At 38.8% G+C, this 18,156-nt stretch overlaps 1 protein-coding gene across 1 annotated transcript; it reads left to right on the plus strand.

Annotated features, from left to right (window-relative positions):
• Positions 1–5,627: 5,627 nt before the first annotated feature.
• Positions 5,628–13,953, plus strand: LOC145775539 (sperm-associated antigen 1-like). Its single transcript, XM_082586836.1, has 7 exons — positions 5,628–5,792; positions 6,493–6,635; positions 9,014–9,156; positions 9,349–9,482; positions 9,886–9,991; positions 10,324–10,571; positions 10,790–13,953. Exons 1-7 carry the CDS (start codon positions 5,688–5,690, stop codon positions 12,911–12,913), a joined length of 3,003 nt encoding a protein of 1,000 aa, XP_082442962.1. The 5' UTR covers positions 5,628–5,687; the 3' UTR covers positions 12,914–13,953.
• The last annotated feature ends 4,203 nt before the right edge of the window (positions 13,954–18,156 follow it).

An 18,156-nucleotide genomic window follows, 5' to 3' on the forward strand; every position in this document is an offset into this window, starting at 1 on the left:
AGAAGGAAATTCGTTCCATGTTTTCGCACCTGTGAATTCTATTGACTGTTGAGTAAGCGTTTTTGAGAAGTATGGAATCTTTAGAGAATCATTATCATGGTTTCTTGTAGACAGGCTGTAAACCTCTTTGACAAATTTAAAAAGATTGTTGAAGCAATCTGGTAGTAAATTGTTAATTGTTATTTAATTTTTATTTTATTATTAAGGTATTTATTAAGTTATATTATTAAGTTATTTAATTTTTAAATATTTAATTGTTAAAATTTCAATTTACTGGTAGTAAATTGAAATTTAGGCTACTACCAAATTGCATCACCAACCTTTTTAAATTTGTCAAAGAGGTTCACAGCCTGTCTACAAAAAACCATGATAATGATTCTCTAAACATTCCATACTTCTTAAAAACGCTTACTCAACATTCAATAGAATTCACAGGTGCGAAAACATGGAACAGAGTATGCGAAACGGAACAAGTATGGAACAGAGTGTTCCAACAGAGTATGGAACAAGTATGCGAAACTGCCAGGATTAAGCTCTGCAAGAAGCTTTCCCAGTCCGAGGATAAAGATTCAATCAATCAATCGATGACAAATTTCGTTTTTCGTATTGCCGGTCGTCGAGGCTGTTGTTATTTAACCGATCCGTGACAGAAAAAAAGTTGGGGACAGTCTCAATGGTATGGAAGGACAAGTTTTTAAGGATGATGACTGCATATCAGGAAAGTTGGAGAATTTCTTATGCGTAGAAATTGAAAGAAAATCATCTTAAAAAGTTTACAATCTTTGATTTTATAAATACCTGCAGCTCGAGTTTAAAAACTTTTGAATTAGATGTGTGTCGATGAAATGCAGTTGTCTTCAAAATTCATACTGGTCATCTGGCAACACTTCTAATTTCCTGTTCCAGCAAACGTTTATGAGATGAAGTCAAGTCTTTATTTTTTTAAATATTTATTTATGTAATATGATCCGTTACCTCCCTGGACCCTGATGTTATGGAAAATTATGAATTAACGCATAACGGTCAAATATAGCCTAGACAAAATGTAACAGAACAAAGAAAAGCAAAGTCCGCCCCGATAGCTCAATTGGTTAGCGCTTCACTTCTGGAACGAAGAAGCTTCAAGATCAAGCGGCGCTGGTTCGACTCTTGGCATAGCATCTTTTCACATATAAACTAGGTGGGCAATTGCCCACCTAGTCCCTTTGCTTGCCCCCCTAGCCCTTTCTTTGCCCCCCTAGTTTGAAACTAGGTGGGCAATTTTTAAGACTTAATTTTTGTTTAAGTTAGATCCAAATTTTATTCAAGTTAAAGAATGAACAGCTAAATCGAAAGCTTCAGCATACATTTAGAACTTATGAGCGTACCTTTAACCTTATAGGCTACAATTTGTGTTGTGAGTAGGCCTCAGGGCCTCCGAGAGAAATCAGGACTGGTCGGGAAACAATACGAAAAATGGGCCTCGGAAAAACAATTTTCAGCAAAAATAAAAGCAACCACTTTGTATCATGTGTTGCATCATATGCTTTAAGCTAAACTTGGCTTTCCTCAGCGTACAATTGAATTCCTCTGAAATTCAAATTTAACGGGCAACACTAAAAGGCGGAAATGCGGAAGCATGGAAATAAGATGAAATAACTTTAGAATTAAAACAGTCATAGTATTTAATGATCTCACAATTGCTTCTAAATTATATCTTTCAATGATATTTCAACATAAGAAAATGTTCGGTATTGAGTTGTGGCTAAAAATCGCATTTCCGCCTTTTTCCTATTTCAATAAATTCCATTGAATTTCGAAATTTACTCCAATAACTGTGGAATTAAAACAGTCATAGTATTTAATGATCTCACAATTGCTTCTAAATTATATCTTTCAATGATATTTCAACATAAGAAAATGTTCGGTATTGAGTTGTGGCTAAAAATCGCATTTCCGCCTTTTTCCTATTTCAATAAATTCCATTGAATTTCGAAATTTACTCCAATAACTGTGGAATTAAAACAGTCAAAGTATTTAATGACCTCACAATTGCTTCTAAACAATATCTTTCAATGATATTTCAACATAAAAGCAGGTTCGGTGGTGAATTGTTGTTAAAAATCGCATTTCCGCCTTTTTCCATGTTGCAACATTTCATTCTTTCATGATGAAGTTATCGCTATGTTGAACAATATGGATGCCAAGATCGTATTTCCGCGTTGTCTACATCGGCATTAAATCGCTACTTCTGCGGACAATACGCCATTTCACGACCGGCTTATTTCTGCCTTCCGCATTTCCGCCTTTTAGTGTTGCCCAAATTTAACTAGGCTACTACGTATCGTCAAAAACAAAAACTTTTACTGTGAAAATCAACAAAAATCACTCGACTACACTTGCAGCAAAATTGCTATTGTTGCACTCTGTTTTGTCTAGAAAAACTTGTAGCCTAGTAGGCCTAGGGTGGTATGGTGTGCACTGTGCACATCTCATGTGCGTTGCAACCAGTGTTTAAAAATATCGGATGTGCTGTTCCATATCCACCACTGATTTGGTGGTTGAGCACTCCTTTCTTGACGAAGTGATCGATGTCCTGAATGTTGGATTCGCAGTGTGAACATCTAGGGCTGCTGAGAGTAGCATAGCCTACCCCACCTAGGCTACCAGTATCTAATGTTTGGGCAGTGCGAGGGTGTTTGCTGATGATCTTGTTAGCTGTGACACATTCTTGTTTGTTTGTTGCGTAGAACAGAGCCGTTGTTGGGTCGGTGATAACGGCCTCCTCCCCTTGACAAATCTACGTGACCGGCCAGTAGCCTATAGGCTATAGGTTTCGATCATGATGCGAATCGAATTTGTTCTAGCCGATAATTTTAGTATAGAAATTGTATAAAAAATTGTAAAAACACAATACAGGCATTAAAAATATCTCAACAAATCATTCAATCCGTTTCGGACCTTTTGCAATGCAACGTTACGGATCACAGCATCTTTGAGTAGAGATGATGAGGTGGTGCGTTCCGGTTTACAGCTCAGTTAAGTTTACTATGTAGCTTTCTTTCAAAAGTACCAACTTATCCAAAATTTCATTATTGTAGGGAATAACCTTTTAAAATTTGTTCCACATGCCCGCAACTACACATCAGACATATATGTCGTATACGATGATTGATTGATTGATTTGAATCTTTATCCTCGGACTGGGAAAGCTTCTTGCAGAGCTTAATCCTGGCAGTTTCGCATACTTGTAGAGGCTTTGAATCACTGACGCAGGCCCGGTCACCGAGATTGACAGAGTGAAGTTTCCGATTGTTGAAGTCTTGTTGCCGGGGAACTATTCCATCCATTAAATGCCGCTGAATGGAGAGCAGTCCTTAAAGTGCATTGCTCAAGCGCACATCCCGAGAGTCGAACCAGCGCCGCTTGATCTTGAAGCTTCTTCGTTCCAGAAGTGACGCGCTAACCAATAACCAATTTCCATAAAACTTCAAACTTATCGATAATATGTTTGAGTTTGTTGATACATTTGTTAATAAACTACCAACAGCTAGCGAATCCTTTGCAACATAGCACACGGTAGAATAAATATCATTTGTATGATTGAGCTGGTGAAGTGGAGTTGTTGATTAGTTCTGTCCCCAATAAAAGAAAATTCTTTTCATTTCATAGTTCCTACAACAACTTAAGCTTGCGAGTAGCCAAGTCCAGCCTACTCTTTCCAGCTTTCTCTAACTTTGATTCCATTTTCCTGTAATTTCATTCAATTCTTCTGATTGTCCATTGAACAGTTCTGCCAGTTCTTTATCCCTATATGAATTGATTAGTCGAGTGAATCTCGTTTGGGACAGTAATCCACATCTTGTAAAGAAGCATAGATTTTAAGCAGCTCAAGTAGTCAACTTGGACTATGGGACAGCTTTTTTATAATTTCCTATCTGGCCGAGGTACTATCGAAAATGACATAAGCTTACAGGCGATTAATTACTCCTAAATTGATATGACATCTGGACAACACTGTACACTATGAACATTATGAACTCCAGCTAGATTTAAGCAATGCCATCCATCAGAAAATAGGCAGAAAGGTTTACTTCCTTTGATCTTGCTTGAACATCGTCCACCTTTCCAGACGTGTTGGATCAATATGCCTGGCCAACGCAGCTTTTGGAGTCAAGATTCAGTTGGTCAAGCAAAAATAGGCTAGTAGGCTACACGCTTAACAAAATTAGTTTCTAGTAGCATCAGTTTCTAAGTTAAAACAACAGAAACTGTTCAGTGATACAGAAATCAATAGGTTTAAAGCAGCATATTTTACGCCCTAAAGCAATTTAACATAGCCTACTTCAATACGAAAACGGTTTGTTCTTGATTGTAGCATCTACAATGATCGAAAAATACTTGAAACATTTCACTCAAAAATTTATTCATTTTTAAGTTCATACATTTTTATTTTAAGAGCAAAACTGGGCCCCCCTCAAAAGTGAAAAAACGAAAAACTACTCGTTTTTCCTTTACAATGTTATCCTAGGGGGGAAAGTTGCCCGACTTACCCCCCTCTCGGAGCCCCTGGTAAGCCTACCTCAAATTTTGTGTGAGATTCTAAAAGTCTGAAATACCGATTTTCATCAAAATGATTTTCATCTGATTTTCATCAAAATAAAATACCAGCTCTTTAGACTGATCTATAATTCGCAAAGATTCAACTCATTATAATATCTTAGCCGCAGTTGTGTTTCATAGATTATCGTAGTTGTTTCTTTTTACTTTAGTAGGCTACAAGAGACCTCTGCAACTAAATGTTGCTAGATTAAATTTTATTACATTAATATTTATAAAATATTGTGGGCAGAGATGAATATAGGAATCAATTATGGGTCTCAAAAGTTTAGTCTAGGACTAGGTATAATATGCCTTTTTACCCACAATTTGCATGAGAAATCTGCATTTTTAAGCTTAGCCTACATGTTTTACGCTCAGGAAAAAATGCCCTTTTTTCCATCATTTACGCGCGAAAAGTGCCCTTTTAAAATAACTCTCGCGCTAAAAGTGCCCTTTTTTGAAAATTTGCCCACCTAGTCCCAATTTTTGAAAAGATGCTATGACTCTCGGGGTGTGCGCTTGAGCAACGCACGTTAAGGACTGCTCTCCATTCAGCGGCATCTAATGGATGAAATAGTTTCCCGGGAACAAGACTTCAACAATCGGAAACTTCACTCTGTCAATCTCGGTGACCGGGCCTGCGTCAGTGACTCAAAGCCTCTACAAGTATGCGAAACTGCCAGGATTAAGCTCTGCAAGAAGCTTTCCCAGTCCGAGGATAAAAATTCAATCAATCAATCAAATAAAAACCAAAAAGATTCAGCAAGTAAATTATACAATTAGCCTACTAGGGACCATGGACCCCAGGTTGGGAACTCCTGAACTAGAATATTGCAAAGAAAAGCAGTATTTTTGACTTGTCAGAATTCTTACAGGGCAACATACAAACGTTTCCTGTCATAGCCACAATGCCAATTTTTGTTTTGTTCTAATGACTAGTGATGATGTAAAAGCTATGTTATGTGTTCGAATTAAGTTATCCTTTTGAACCTAGTTGATTTTTTGTTTTGTTTGTAGCCAAAAATCCTGGTATAATTAGCTAGGCTAATAACTGCAAAAGTTGAGACTCAATTACTGTAGACAGGATAGAAACCTAATTTTTAATCATGGAGTCTGCTTCTCAGTTGTTTGGTGCAGGTGACCACCACGACAAGGAGGTATCAGTTGACATGATGGATTACAAGTATATTGATGAATGTAATGATGTCAAGGTATTTTGTAGGCTTAGTGATTTCCTATATGATTTTTTTTTCATTGTTACATATTTTTGTGACAAACTTGACAAATTGTTACATATTTTTGGGACAAACTAAAGTATTTTATTTGTAGCTTACATAATTATGCCTAGAGTACCTTAGTAAAATTATCTCACATATCTGAAAGTTGATGGCATCACGCTCATTGAAAGTATGCTGGTGTGTCTGGACAAGACACTGATTTCATGCCTGTACTGGAACAACTGAATTAATGACTAGGCCTAGCCTATTTTCTCTTTTGCTGCTCTTGATTAGCATTGTACCATACTGTAGCAATCTAAAATGTTAAACTTTACTGATTGTTTTAACCATAGTGTATATGTCTATGCACAGTAGCTTATGTACCCTGAAATATTTCAGCACACAAAAGGACACATTAGCTTGAAATTGAACAATCATGGCAAATAATACGGTACGTGTATTCTGTACACACACTCACACAGGACATCACTGTTTTGATCTTAAGGTCTCCTCAGTGCAGTAAATTGTATATTTTGACAAAGAATCAAGCTCTAGTATTATTAAATTTGCACACATCACCTAGATGTGAAAGCGTATAAAGCTTTGACATTATATTTTAAAATCACATTATCACACCAAGATATTGTCATTTGAAATAAACTAATCATTAGTGTCTTAAACAAATTTTGTGCAGATTCTTGAAAAAATTTTACGATCTTTACGAGCTGGCCATCATGGTTACTACCCTCACCTTGTTAAGCATTGCGAGGAAAAGGTCATCAAGCTGAATCCCAAAAGCAGAATCTTGAGATCTGAAAAACCTATACTCAAGTCAAGGTACATTCTATTAAGTAGGCTACATCTCGGTGTATATATATAGAAGACATCGTACCTGGGTTTTTTTTCGGTCATTTATCGGTCATTGACTGATTTTTTAGCAAAATGTCCGAAAAAATATAGTCAATTCGGTCAAAATGTCCGAAAAAATATATAGTCAATTTGATCAAAATGTCAAAGGTTGAGTTTCGCTGATGAACGTTAAAGAAACGTTTGTCTGTTCTAACTTTTCTCAGATAAAGCACGACAACGTTTCTCAGCGAAACTTAATGTTGTAGCTAGTCAGGAAGTGCAAATTTTGGTTTGTATCACAGGCCTCGAAATTCACGGCGGACATGTCCGCCGTCACAGCAAGTGATGTCTGCGGGAAGTACCCTCTAGTCTAGATCGATCATAGTTGTCTGCCGAGAAATAACACAGAAACTACGGATACAAATTGTCATTGCATAGCACAAACAATTGTTGCGAGAATATAATTTCCCGTGCATCTAGAAAATGTGAATACTGTAGCCTATCTCTTAGCTTCCATTCAAGAAGGAAAACTTTCGATTTTTACGTTGCTTCAACGATTGATGACATTGAATCAGCGCAACAAAGGCAAATTATTCGCTAATAATCGATGGGAATACCGGTACTTCTGCACTAATCACGCGCAACTTAATTCAAGTTTTATGTCACAATGTCTGGCTTTGATCTCCCTGTAATATTGATAAGACAAGGTTGATTACAAAATTTGATTATACGAGTAGGCTATATTACAGCAAGATGCAGCAAAATTTGATAAGTTTTGGTATTACAATAAGAAAGAAAAGGCCCATGGAAAATTCACTTTCGCTCACAAGACACGCAAAAAATAAACCTAAAGAAAAAAGCCTAATGAAACTTTGCACAGCAGAAAATAGTGGCGTTAGTGTACAAGTTTTTCGACTCGTGCCCAGAGCATTGTAATGCAAGAAGCCACACGACCTCGTTCGGTGGAAATTAATCAGTTATGCGGCTTAAGCAGATACACGGCGCTTTGACTCTTCAAGCGCACGTTGTTGGTCTGATGAAAACCGTTCAGAGTGACTTTGCTGAAATTTTAAAAAGCCTTCTAAACCGTAGCTTTAGTTTTCGAATGGTGAAGAATTATCAAGATAAAGTGATTAAACATGACGATTGACGCTAAAACTGGTGTGTCCGCCGTGAAACTTCATTTGTCCGCCAAGATAGCTGCTCAGACCGGACTAGTTTGTCCGCCGTCAACAAAAACGAATTTCGAGGCTTGGTATCAACTACTTGAAAGGAAATATTTTCATCAGAAAAATTGACCAAAATAAATAAAAAATGACCGAATTTTTTCAAGTCATTTCGGACAAATAACCGAAAAGTCTCAGCGAAAAAAAAAAACCAGCATCGTACAGACGTACAAGTGTAACGGATTAGTATTTTTTTAGATATAGTTAACACTGCTGGAATGTTTTAAGCTGCTGTATAACTTCTAGCAATCCTCAAAAAAATACAATTTCAAAAACATTTTTTTTTTCCATTTCACCGTGGTTTGTGTTTGCATTTTGGAATTTTTATTTTGACAAATGCTGAAAGATCCCCATCTTTTACTGTGCAGACTGTTAGGTGCCTGCCAAATAGGTGCTCACACTGTGGCGCCCGGTCATTTAGATGCTATTCAGTGTGTCAAATTACACTTATAATCATTTATCAGAAATACTTCATTACAAATGCGACAGTTCTCCCTGTTGTGTTATAAAGTGAGTTTAATAAATATTGTGTATATTGAATGCCCTCCCAACAGTAACAAAATCCTGTGTATCCCACTGAACATATGCTCAATACACGAGGTTCACTGGGTTGAGTAAGCCAATTACGTCATCTACATGAAACAAATGCGACACGTCAAAAGTGTTGTATCACATAATTTGATTTAGATACAGAATCTCTGCACATGAGTAATCTAGCTGTTGCAAACTAACAAAATATTGTCAATGCAAGCTGAATATGGTAGGCTAATCTGCTACAATATAACTTGCTGGTTATAATTAGCAAATCGATGTTGTTTTTTTTAATTCGTTTTTGAATTGAAAAGCAATTTTCAAATACTCTCTTCCCCTTGAGAAAATTCTGCGTACGTCATTGTCTGCAGTATTCCTACCAAGCACCTAATGAAATAAACTTCACTGGAAATAGCACCTAAATGACCGGGCGCTGTGCCTAATTATCCTGACTTCACAGTGTGTGCATCTATATGGCAGGCACCTAACTGTCTGCACCTAAAAGACGTGCTCCGATATGAACAATCTAACTTTAAAAAATTATGTGTCAGTGCAATATAGAAAATTTGCCAATGTAAAGTTACATTAAAACTCACTTCTCATTTGCAGAGATTTACCAAATGAAGAAGCAAGTGAACTTTCTAGCGGAATGAATGAATGGATAAACAACATGAATCAGAGTGAAAATCTAACAAATGGTCATTGTGAAATAGATCTACCACCCATCAGAACAACTTCAAAAGTATCCAAAGGTGCAGTAACTTATCAAATATTTTATTAGTATTCATCAGAGCTTTTCATAAAAATAGTTTATGCTCAAGCGCATTTGTCTACTGGTGAGTGGTGAGTATGTTAAATCCCAGACTTAAGCTAAATAATTAAAAAAATGGTTTTCTGATTAACTAGGTTTAACAGTGGGCTAATTTTTCGTATGTTTTTAACAGATGCAAAGTCTGAAAGTGCCAAAAAAAAATCTGAAAAAATTCGGAGTAATGATTTTGAAGCATGGAATAAATATGATGCTGAAGCAGAATGCAAGAAAATAGATGGAGCTGAGATTGCAAAGCCGAAAAAATCAGTAAGAATTGAAATGCAACATTTATTCAATGCATTAGCTTACGTAAAAGGTTTAAGGTATTGTTGAAGTAAATTTTCATAGATCATCGATCACTGACCAGTGCTTCAAAATTAAATCGCACAATAAAATGTAGGAAATTTTCATGATAGTCTTTGTCTGGAAAACCAGCTTGAAATGCCTTTTGTAATGTAAAACAAAATGAAGAACTAAGCTTTTTTATTTTCATCGTGAATAATGGTAGGCTACTGGTTGTCACATATATACTAAAATTTGTGTTTTAAGACTGTGTTTATTTTTGATGAACCTTCTCCGATTGTTGCTGCACACTGTTGTAATTCCAGACAAGTGCATGGTTTCATTGTCAACAGAATTTCGCTTTATTAATTATGAAATCCTTGTGAAGAATGCAGTGATTTCTCATGAAGTGGAGTCAACAAAAATGTCAGAAGAAGAAAAGCAAATATGTGCAGAAAGAGAAAAGGACAAAGGAAATGAATCGTTTAAAGCAGGTATGTTCACACACTTAAGTATGGTTTATTTTATCCATTTTTATACTAAAATATCGCACGCGATAGTGATAAAGCTTAAGGTTGTTACCATGTTTATGTAAATTACTTGTTGCAGTGCACTGATATATTGACATGACGAAACAATGACGGAATAGGTTTGACTTTGACTAATTTTATAGTGCTGTAACGACCATAAGTTGGTATCAAAATGTAAATGTATTTTGCCAACGAGTAGCAAAGCAAGTCACATCTGTAGTGTTACTACATTACTGTATTTCGTTCAACAGTTGTCACTGTTTATTATCATTAATTGTGTTTGACTTGCACTGTAGGTGATTTTGAAGAAGCTTTGGCTTATTATTCACGGAGCATGAGTCTCATGAGGACAGCGGCTTCTATCAACAACAGAGCTTTGGCATATTTACGACTTGAACGATGGAGTGATGCTGAGAAGGATTGCAATGAAGTTCTCAGCTTGGAACCTGAGAATTTAAAAGCTAAACTTCGTCGCGCGACCGCGCTCAAGGAATTAAAAAGATACGACCAAGCCAGAGACGACGTCGAGTTTGTGTTAAAAAAGGTAACAACTTGACGTTTTTTTTTCAATAATGTTAGGTGATTAGGTCACACACATCGTGCGATGTAGTGATGGTGCATACATCAAAGTACGACCTGACATTGCGTGTGATTGTTAACAGGCGACTTGACGCATATTTGCTTTAATGCTTATTCTTTTAAGTTTACTGTGCTGATAAAGATATGAATAATTTTGGCAATCTTAGATATTTTTTTATTTAGGAGCCGAATAATTTACGAGCGAAGAAAATTCTTGATGAAGTGAAATCTAAGCAAGTGAAGAAAGGGAGAAAGATGAAGATAATGGAGGTGGAAGAAGAGGAAGCAAGTCCTCCTGACAACGGAACAAAGTCTCACTTTCAAAACAACTCCACATCGAATCCTGAAGAAGCTTGTTCTCAAAGCCAAAACATATCTGCTGTTGATTCTCGTCAGCTTAATGGATGCAGCCCAACCACACCTGCAAAGGTCAACACTGAAGATCACAATGAAAACGATGAAGAACCAATTAGTCAATCTTCATCTTCTACTGATGAACAACCTCTTGCTAAAGAAGCAGCTCAAGTTATTCATACTCCATTGCCTAAAGTTCTACAAGAAATGAAAGAAGCTGCAGGAGCCTTTTTTCGATCCGGTCAATACGCCAGTGCCTGTGACAAGTATTCCGCGCTTATCTCACGTTTGACTTCAGTCATTGACGCTAATCCAGATGCCAATTACTCTCACGCTCTTGCAACGCTGTACAACAATCGAGCTGCCTGCCAACTTAAGTCTGGCGATGACAAATCGTGCATTGCGGATTGTAGCAAAGTGCTTGAGCTGAAGCCAATGGACATCAAAGCTTTCATTCGCCGTGCGTGCGCTTACGAGCATATGGAAAAGTATAAGTTGGCGTATGAAGACTTCCGAGCAGCACAAAGCATTGATTGGTCAGCTACACAAGCCCAAGACGGTGCCAACCGAGTAGCAAAACATTTGCGTGACGTTTACGGGCCGAAGTGGAAAGACGAAAATTCAATCCCCAACAACGCTTCAAAATCTATTGATATAAAAGCGCAAGATGCAAGAAAACCTAAAAAACAAGCTACGTCGAAAACTAACCTCAAAAAGCCGATGGAATCCCCATCTAGTGCCAAAAAATCTTCAAACACCAACAAATCTTCAAAGACGGTTTCTGAGAAAAAGAAAGTCACGGCCGAAAAGAAAACCGAAAAGCCTAATGCTGAAGCCATGGAAGCAAAAAGAGAAAAAATTCGCCAAGATCTATATTCAAAATTGAAACTTGAAGGTAATGACTTGTTTAAAAAAGGCAATTATGCTGGTGCGCTGGAAAGTTACACTAAATGCATTCAGCTTTGTCCAAAAGAAATCGCCAGTTACACAAACCGAGCTCTCTGCTTTCTTAAACTGAATAAGCATCTCTCTGCTTCCCATGACTGCACTGAGGCGATTAAGTTGGATTCTTGTAATATGAAAGCATATTACCGACGAGCACAAGCGAACAAAAGTCTAAAACTGTACAAGGAGGCGGAGAATGATTATAAGAAAGTTTTGGAACTAGATCCAAGAAACAAGTCTGCCAAATCAGAAATGTTAGATTTGAAAAAGTATTTAGATTCGGCGCCAAAGCGAAAAGTGCCCATCTTGGAAGTGAGCGACGAAGAAGATTCTTCTGATGAAGAGCCTGGTCCATCAAAGAAGTTTGTTCAGAAGGAACCAGACAAAAAAGTAGAACCGACTGAAGAAAAGAAACCCAAAACTAAATCAGGAAATCATTCAACTGATGCTTCTGAAAACATACCCCAAGAGCAGAAAACTCTTCAAGAAAATGGCAATAGAATCTCGGATGAGCAACCATCTGGCTCCGAAATAATGTCTAAAAAATCATCTCCGAGAAAAGATGAAACTGTTGTTAATGCTGCTACCAGCCTGGCATCTCTTTACGTTCCTGATAAACTGACTCCTTACGAATTCGGCAATTTGTGGAACTCCATCCAGCCAAAAACCAACGTAGCCGCATTCAAATGCATCTTAGATAAAGTTCCCGTTGAACAAATTCCTTCCATGGTCAGCAATAAGATTGATGATCACATGATCGTGATGTTTGCTCACGTAGCCCAATCACATATCAAGAGCGATTTGGCAGCCGAGTCCGATCGCGCCTACAATTTGCTATTTTATCTTTCAAAGTCTCAACGATTTGACATGGCTGCTATGTTTCTGTCAAAATCAGATAAAAACATCATTGGCGAGGCGTTTGCTGGTCTTGCGAATGGCATTAAGACTTTGCAAGTATCTTACAGTTTTGCTGATGTTAATAAACTTCAAAAGTTTTACAAGTTCTGAGACTCTACACTAAATAACTTCACACGTTTGCTTGCTTACTTATTTTCAAATTGATTTCTGTGTATGCGTTTCCCTGTTTAAATATGTAGCCTATTTGTTTTGTTAGCTTTTCAATAGAAAATATCTGAAAAGAAGTGTGCCATTCGTAGTTCTGTATTATCTTTTGTAAGTAAAATAGGTATTTTTTTCAGCAACATTTTTGACGTGTGACACCAATGAAGCAGAAACACTTGTAAGTAAACAATTATGCTTTATTACTATTTACTCCCCATTCACCTATTCTCCCGCTGTGCGACAATTGCATTTTTGACCGCTTGTGTGTTCAACCTGTAGCAAATTTTGGCTAAACAGGAAGTAATTTTTCGTAGATTTGTGATTGAAGACGTTGATGATTCATGCAATAGATGTTTTTTTTTATTAATTGTCGTTCCATGTTTGGAAGTTAAAGAAGGTATTGATTAGCAATACTTACACGAAAATGGCTCTTGTGTGCAGCTGAAATGTAGAGTTACTAGCAAGGTTATTTTTGCCCGTTTATTTTCATAGCACATTTGTAACCAGCGCCGTTGAGATCTAAGTTTGCCCTTCCCCTGGTATCAATGACATTTCCGGGACCCAAAACAAGACACCGCCCAGGGATGCACTACCTGCGGCCGCAAACAAAAATCTGTACGGTCGTCCACGTATAGGCTTGCATTAAAGTTTAAGTTATGGTGGCCGTGTATTATATTGATGCAAGCTGTTTGACTGTCAAATCAGAACACTTATTCAAGAATACGATTGCTTAGTTTAATAAGTTTACCCCAGGGATATCTAGAGAAGGGGATACAAAGGCTTTTATTATGTCGGACAATAGAAGGGCTTCTATTTATCGTAAATAATCTCTGTTTATGGTAAAATAACAGTTGGCACCGATAGTAATTTAACAAACTTTGTTGTGACAACCTGCATTGCACTATTGCCGCCAGGTATAGATATTCAATGAATGCTCATAATTACTTGTTAATTCAACTACCCGTATACTTGCTTTACACCTAGCCAACTGCAAAGATTTTGTGAAAAAAAAACAGCTAACTGGTTAGCCTACCTTTCAACTGTCTTTTTAAACAAGTATTCTTTAAATATGTTCTACATAACACTTGCTAACTGTTTTGTGTAGCTGAGTGTACCAGCTGCACTACAAAACTTTCTGCAATTTTAAAAAGAACCGCATGTTTAACGAGGTACCAACTACCGCCCTTCTAATGTCATGAGAATAAGGCAATCGCTGTGAGCCTTCGTATCCCCTTCTTTAGATATCCCTGGTTTACCCATATACTTATACGATTAGCCTACTTAAGAATAAGTACCGAACCCGATCGCTGGATAGCAATTTGGGCCAGGGCTATTCAGCGAGATGCCTGGTTTGGCTTGCTTATTTGCACACGCGCAAGACCAACAGAGTTACCAATACAAATTATGCTTGAGTAAATTCAATTAACTTTCAATTGAGTACGGTATTAGAAAGTTAAGGGTTTCATCATCATCGGCCATGCCTGAATAAGGCGTCGGCTACCGTGAGTCTCCACAACGATCGATTGTCCATACTTCTAATTAGGTTTTCAAAATTTTGGTTTGTCCATGTTGAAAGATTTTTGAAGATTTACAAACGTGGACGTCCCCGGTGCCTCTGACCAGGAAATCGCCCCATCATTGCCGAGTGTTCAATTCCGCGTTTGCGGTAGACATGCCCGATAAATGTCATTTGCCTTTTTTTGATAGTTGTGATGAGGACGCCAGGGGTGCACCCAGAGCGTCTCCACACTTCTTCGTTAGTGATTTTATCCGTCCAGTTAATTCCCATCATTCTACGAATGAACCAAATTTCAGCACTGTTGATCTTCTCTATCTACGGGCATACAGTCCAGGATTCACAGCCATATAGCAGAACTGACCAAATGTACACATGTAAAATTCTTATTCTAGTGTTTAGAGAGATTGAATTAGATTTCAGTATTTTGTCCATTTTGATGAAAGCTTGTTTGGATTGTGCAATTCTTGATTTTACGTCGCTCCAGCATCGACCATTCGAAGTGACCATAGAACCCAGATAGTTAAAACTATTTACTTGTGAGACTGTTGTATTTTGATAGTGCATACTGGAGTTATTTCTTTTGATGAGATGGTCATGCAGAAGGTTTTTGTTGCATTCAAATTAAGTCCAAGGTTCTCACTTTGCTTAATGACTATGTCGAGTAAATTTTGTAAACTGGAGTTTGATGTGGCGATTAGTACTGTGTCGTCTGCGTATCTTATGTTGTTGAAGTGTTGTCCGCCTACAGAGACGCCTTTTTCGTAATCTAGATGTCGTAAGATCATTTCGCCGTAGAGTGAGAAAAGATCAGGTGAAACTACGCACCCCTGTCTAACACCTCTCCGAATTTGTGTCCACTTGCTCAGCTCGCCATCTATCCGGACTGCTGCTGATTGATCCCAGTAGAGATTTCTGAGAAGTCGGAGGTCTTTACCATCTGTGTCTAAGCTGTCAAGCATCTCCATGAGTGGCTCATGTCTAACGCGGTCGAAAGCTTTGCTGTAGTCCATAAAGCAGAGGTACAGGTCTTCCCTGTGTTCTATCGACCTCTCAGCAAGTGTTCTGATTAGGAATGTGGCGTTTCTAGTTCCTTTGTCTTTCACAAATCCGCATTGCACATCTGAGATTTCGGGATTGATGCATCTGCGTAGTCGATGGAGTAAAACGGTCAGAAAAATTTTGGTGACATGACTCATTAGACTGATTGTGCGGTGTAGTTCGCAATCAATCGCCCCGGGTTTCTTCGGTAATGTGATGACGATCGATTGTAATAGGTCCTCCGGAATTTTTCCGCTGTCATAAATCTCATCCGCGATTTCAGTCAACTTTTTTATTCCAAAATCGTCTAAAACCTTAAGCGTTTCTGTATGCACAGCGTCAGGACCTGGAGCTTTTTTCAATTTGGCTTTCTTTATAGCGTGACGTATTTCACTTTCTAGAATCGGTGGTCCATCCATCTCTTCCGATATCGCAGGTTTGTTTCCACGAGCATCGTCGAACAAGTCTCTGATATATTCAGCCCATCTCTCAAGGATTTCATCCTTCTCCAGCAAGATGTTACCGTTCTTGGCTTTGATGCAGCCTGTGCAGGAGTGCACAGAGTTCTTTTGCATCTTCTTCACTTGGATGTGAGCAACGGATGGTCTACGCTCAATCTCGTCACACTGTTGGTTCCACCATCGTTCTTTCAGTTGCTTACATCGAGTTTTGATTTCCTTATTTAGTGAGTTGAAATTTTTCGGATCTTTCTTCGATTCTCTTCTCTTATCCATGAGCTTTAGAACTTCGTCGGTCATCCATACTTGATTGGCAGCTTTTGCTTTGTGCGGTATAACTGCTTCGGCCGATTCTGTGATGGCGGTACGAAGAGCTGTCCATTTTAAAGACAAGTCGTCAGAGCTTTCTTTATTCATAGTTGAGTCACACAGGGCAGCGTACCTGTTCTTGACCTCTACGTTGTAGTCGGATTGTAGTTGGGAGTTTGACAATAACTGCTCGTAGTCTAATTTTGGAGAGTTTTGTTGTTTGTTTATTGAGTTCTTGCGTAGTTTTACCCGGAGCGTGGCTACCACGGGGTTGTGGTCGCTGTTACAATCTGCGCCCGGGAGCGCTCGACAGTTCGAGATAGCGCTTCCGAAACGCTTGTTTATAGTGACATAGTCAATTTGATTTTTGATATTGCCTGCGGGGCTTCTCCATGTCCAAAGTCTTCTCGGGTGACTACGGAACCATGTGTTCATTACCGTCTGTTTGTTCGCATTGCACCAATTTGCCCAGGTTTCTCCAGGTTCATTCTTGATACCAAGGCCATACGGCCCGATAACATCTCCGTATCGTCCTTCGCCTACTTTGGCATTCATATCGCCCATAACGATCGTAATTTCTCGTTTTTTACATTGTTGTTTGGCGGTGTCTAGCTGGCGATAGAATTCTTCAAGAACTTTCGGTTCTGCTGATGATGTTGGTGCATACACCTGTATAATTGACAGATTGAAGGGCTTTGCATTTAATTTAACGAGCAAGATACGGTCAGAAAGTGCCCAGTATCCCGCAATGCACTTTGCTATTGCTTGGTCAATGATCATACCAATTCCGTACATGGCCTTGTTACCGCCGGAATGAATGATGGTGTATCCATCCCGAATGCTCTTACCAGCTCCTTTCCAACGCATTTCACTTATTCCCATAATGGAAATACCCATACGCTTCTGTTCTTGGAGTAGGTTTTCTAATCGTCCAGGTTTTGCGAGGGTTCTGACATTCCACGTTGCTATTTTGATTTTTTGGTCGGTGCGGGCAGTCGCTGAATGACGATCGGGTGACGCCTTGCTCCGCGCACGTCGGTCCCTACCGGCTGAGACACCTCCAGCATTTGACGCCTGAAGTATCTTCACAGCTTTAGTATTCAATCTTTAGTTGTGTGTCATCATAGTTTTCTTGGAAGAGTAATAAAGACGGTAGGCTTCCGTTACTTTCCGTCTTGAGGTTTGCAGCTGGTCGGTTGTCTTAGCGCCTCGAGTCCCGCCCTCAGAGCCAAGCTGCTAGCTCTACTAGAAAGTGTAAATAACCTTCTAGGTTTTACGCACACAGAAACAAGGGAGACGTTCCTTGTGGCAGCCAGTTTGTAAACGGTCAAAAAATACACTCTTATATGAATTGGCGTGCGCTACAGATTGTCAGATTAGTCGCTGACAACCCGACACTAGATTTACCGCTAGTCGTGGTGCCATACGCGTCAGAGAAACCGTTGACACAGAGTTCTTCGCTTCCTCACGCCGCTCTAGTCTTCACGTACTGAGAGGTTACTTCTCTCTTAACGGCTTCCCAGTTTATGAGAGAACCGCACCCCTCACCTAGTTTAGCAAGTCAGTCGAGACCAGTATCCAGGGTATGCCACGTTGGTGTACGCTACCAACTACGAGGAGGCATAGGTGAGAGTTGCAGCAGCGCCGAAAACCATAGCCCATGTCATCCACCGTCGCAAGTCATGCGCAGAGTGTATCATATGAGTGCGAAAAGGTGCGACTGATGATAGGACAAGGTGCTAGTTCGGCGACTGCATACCAGATACCCCATACCAGATTAAGGGGTTAGTGAAATACCGAGAGTCCGACCAGACTCTCTGCTACACTACTTAAATCTCTGCTACATGCACAGATAAGCCTAGACT

This window comes from Aplidium turbinatum, chromosome 8, assembly GCF_918807975.1.
Source record: "Aplidium turbinatum chromosome 8, kaAplTurb1.1, whole genome shotgun sequence".
NCBI classification, from domain to species: Eukaryota; Metazoa; Chordata; class Ascidiacea; order Aplousobranchia; family Polyclinidae; genus Aplidium; species Aplidium turbinatum.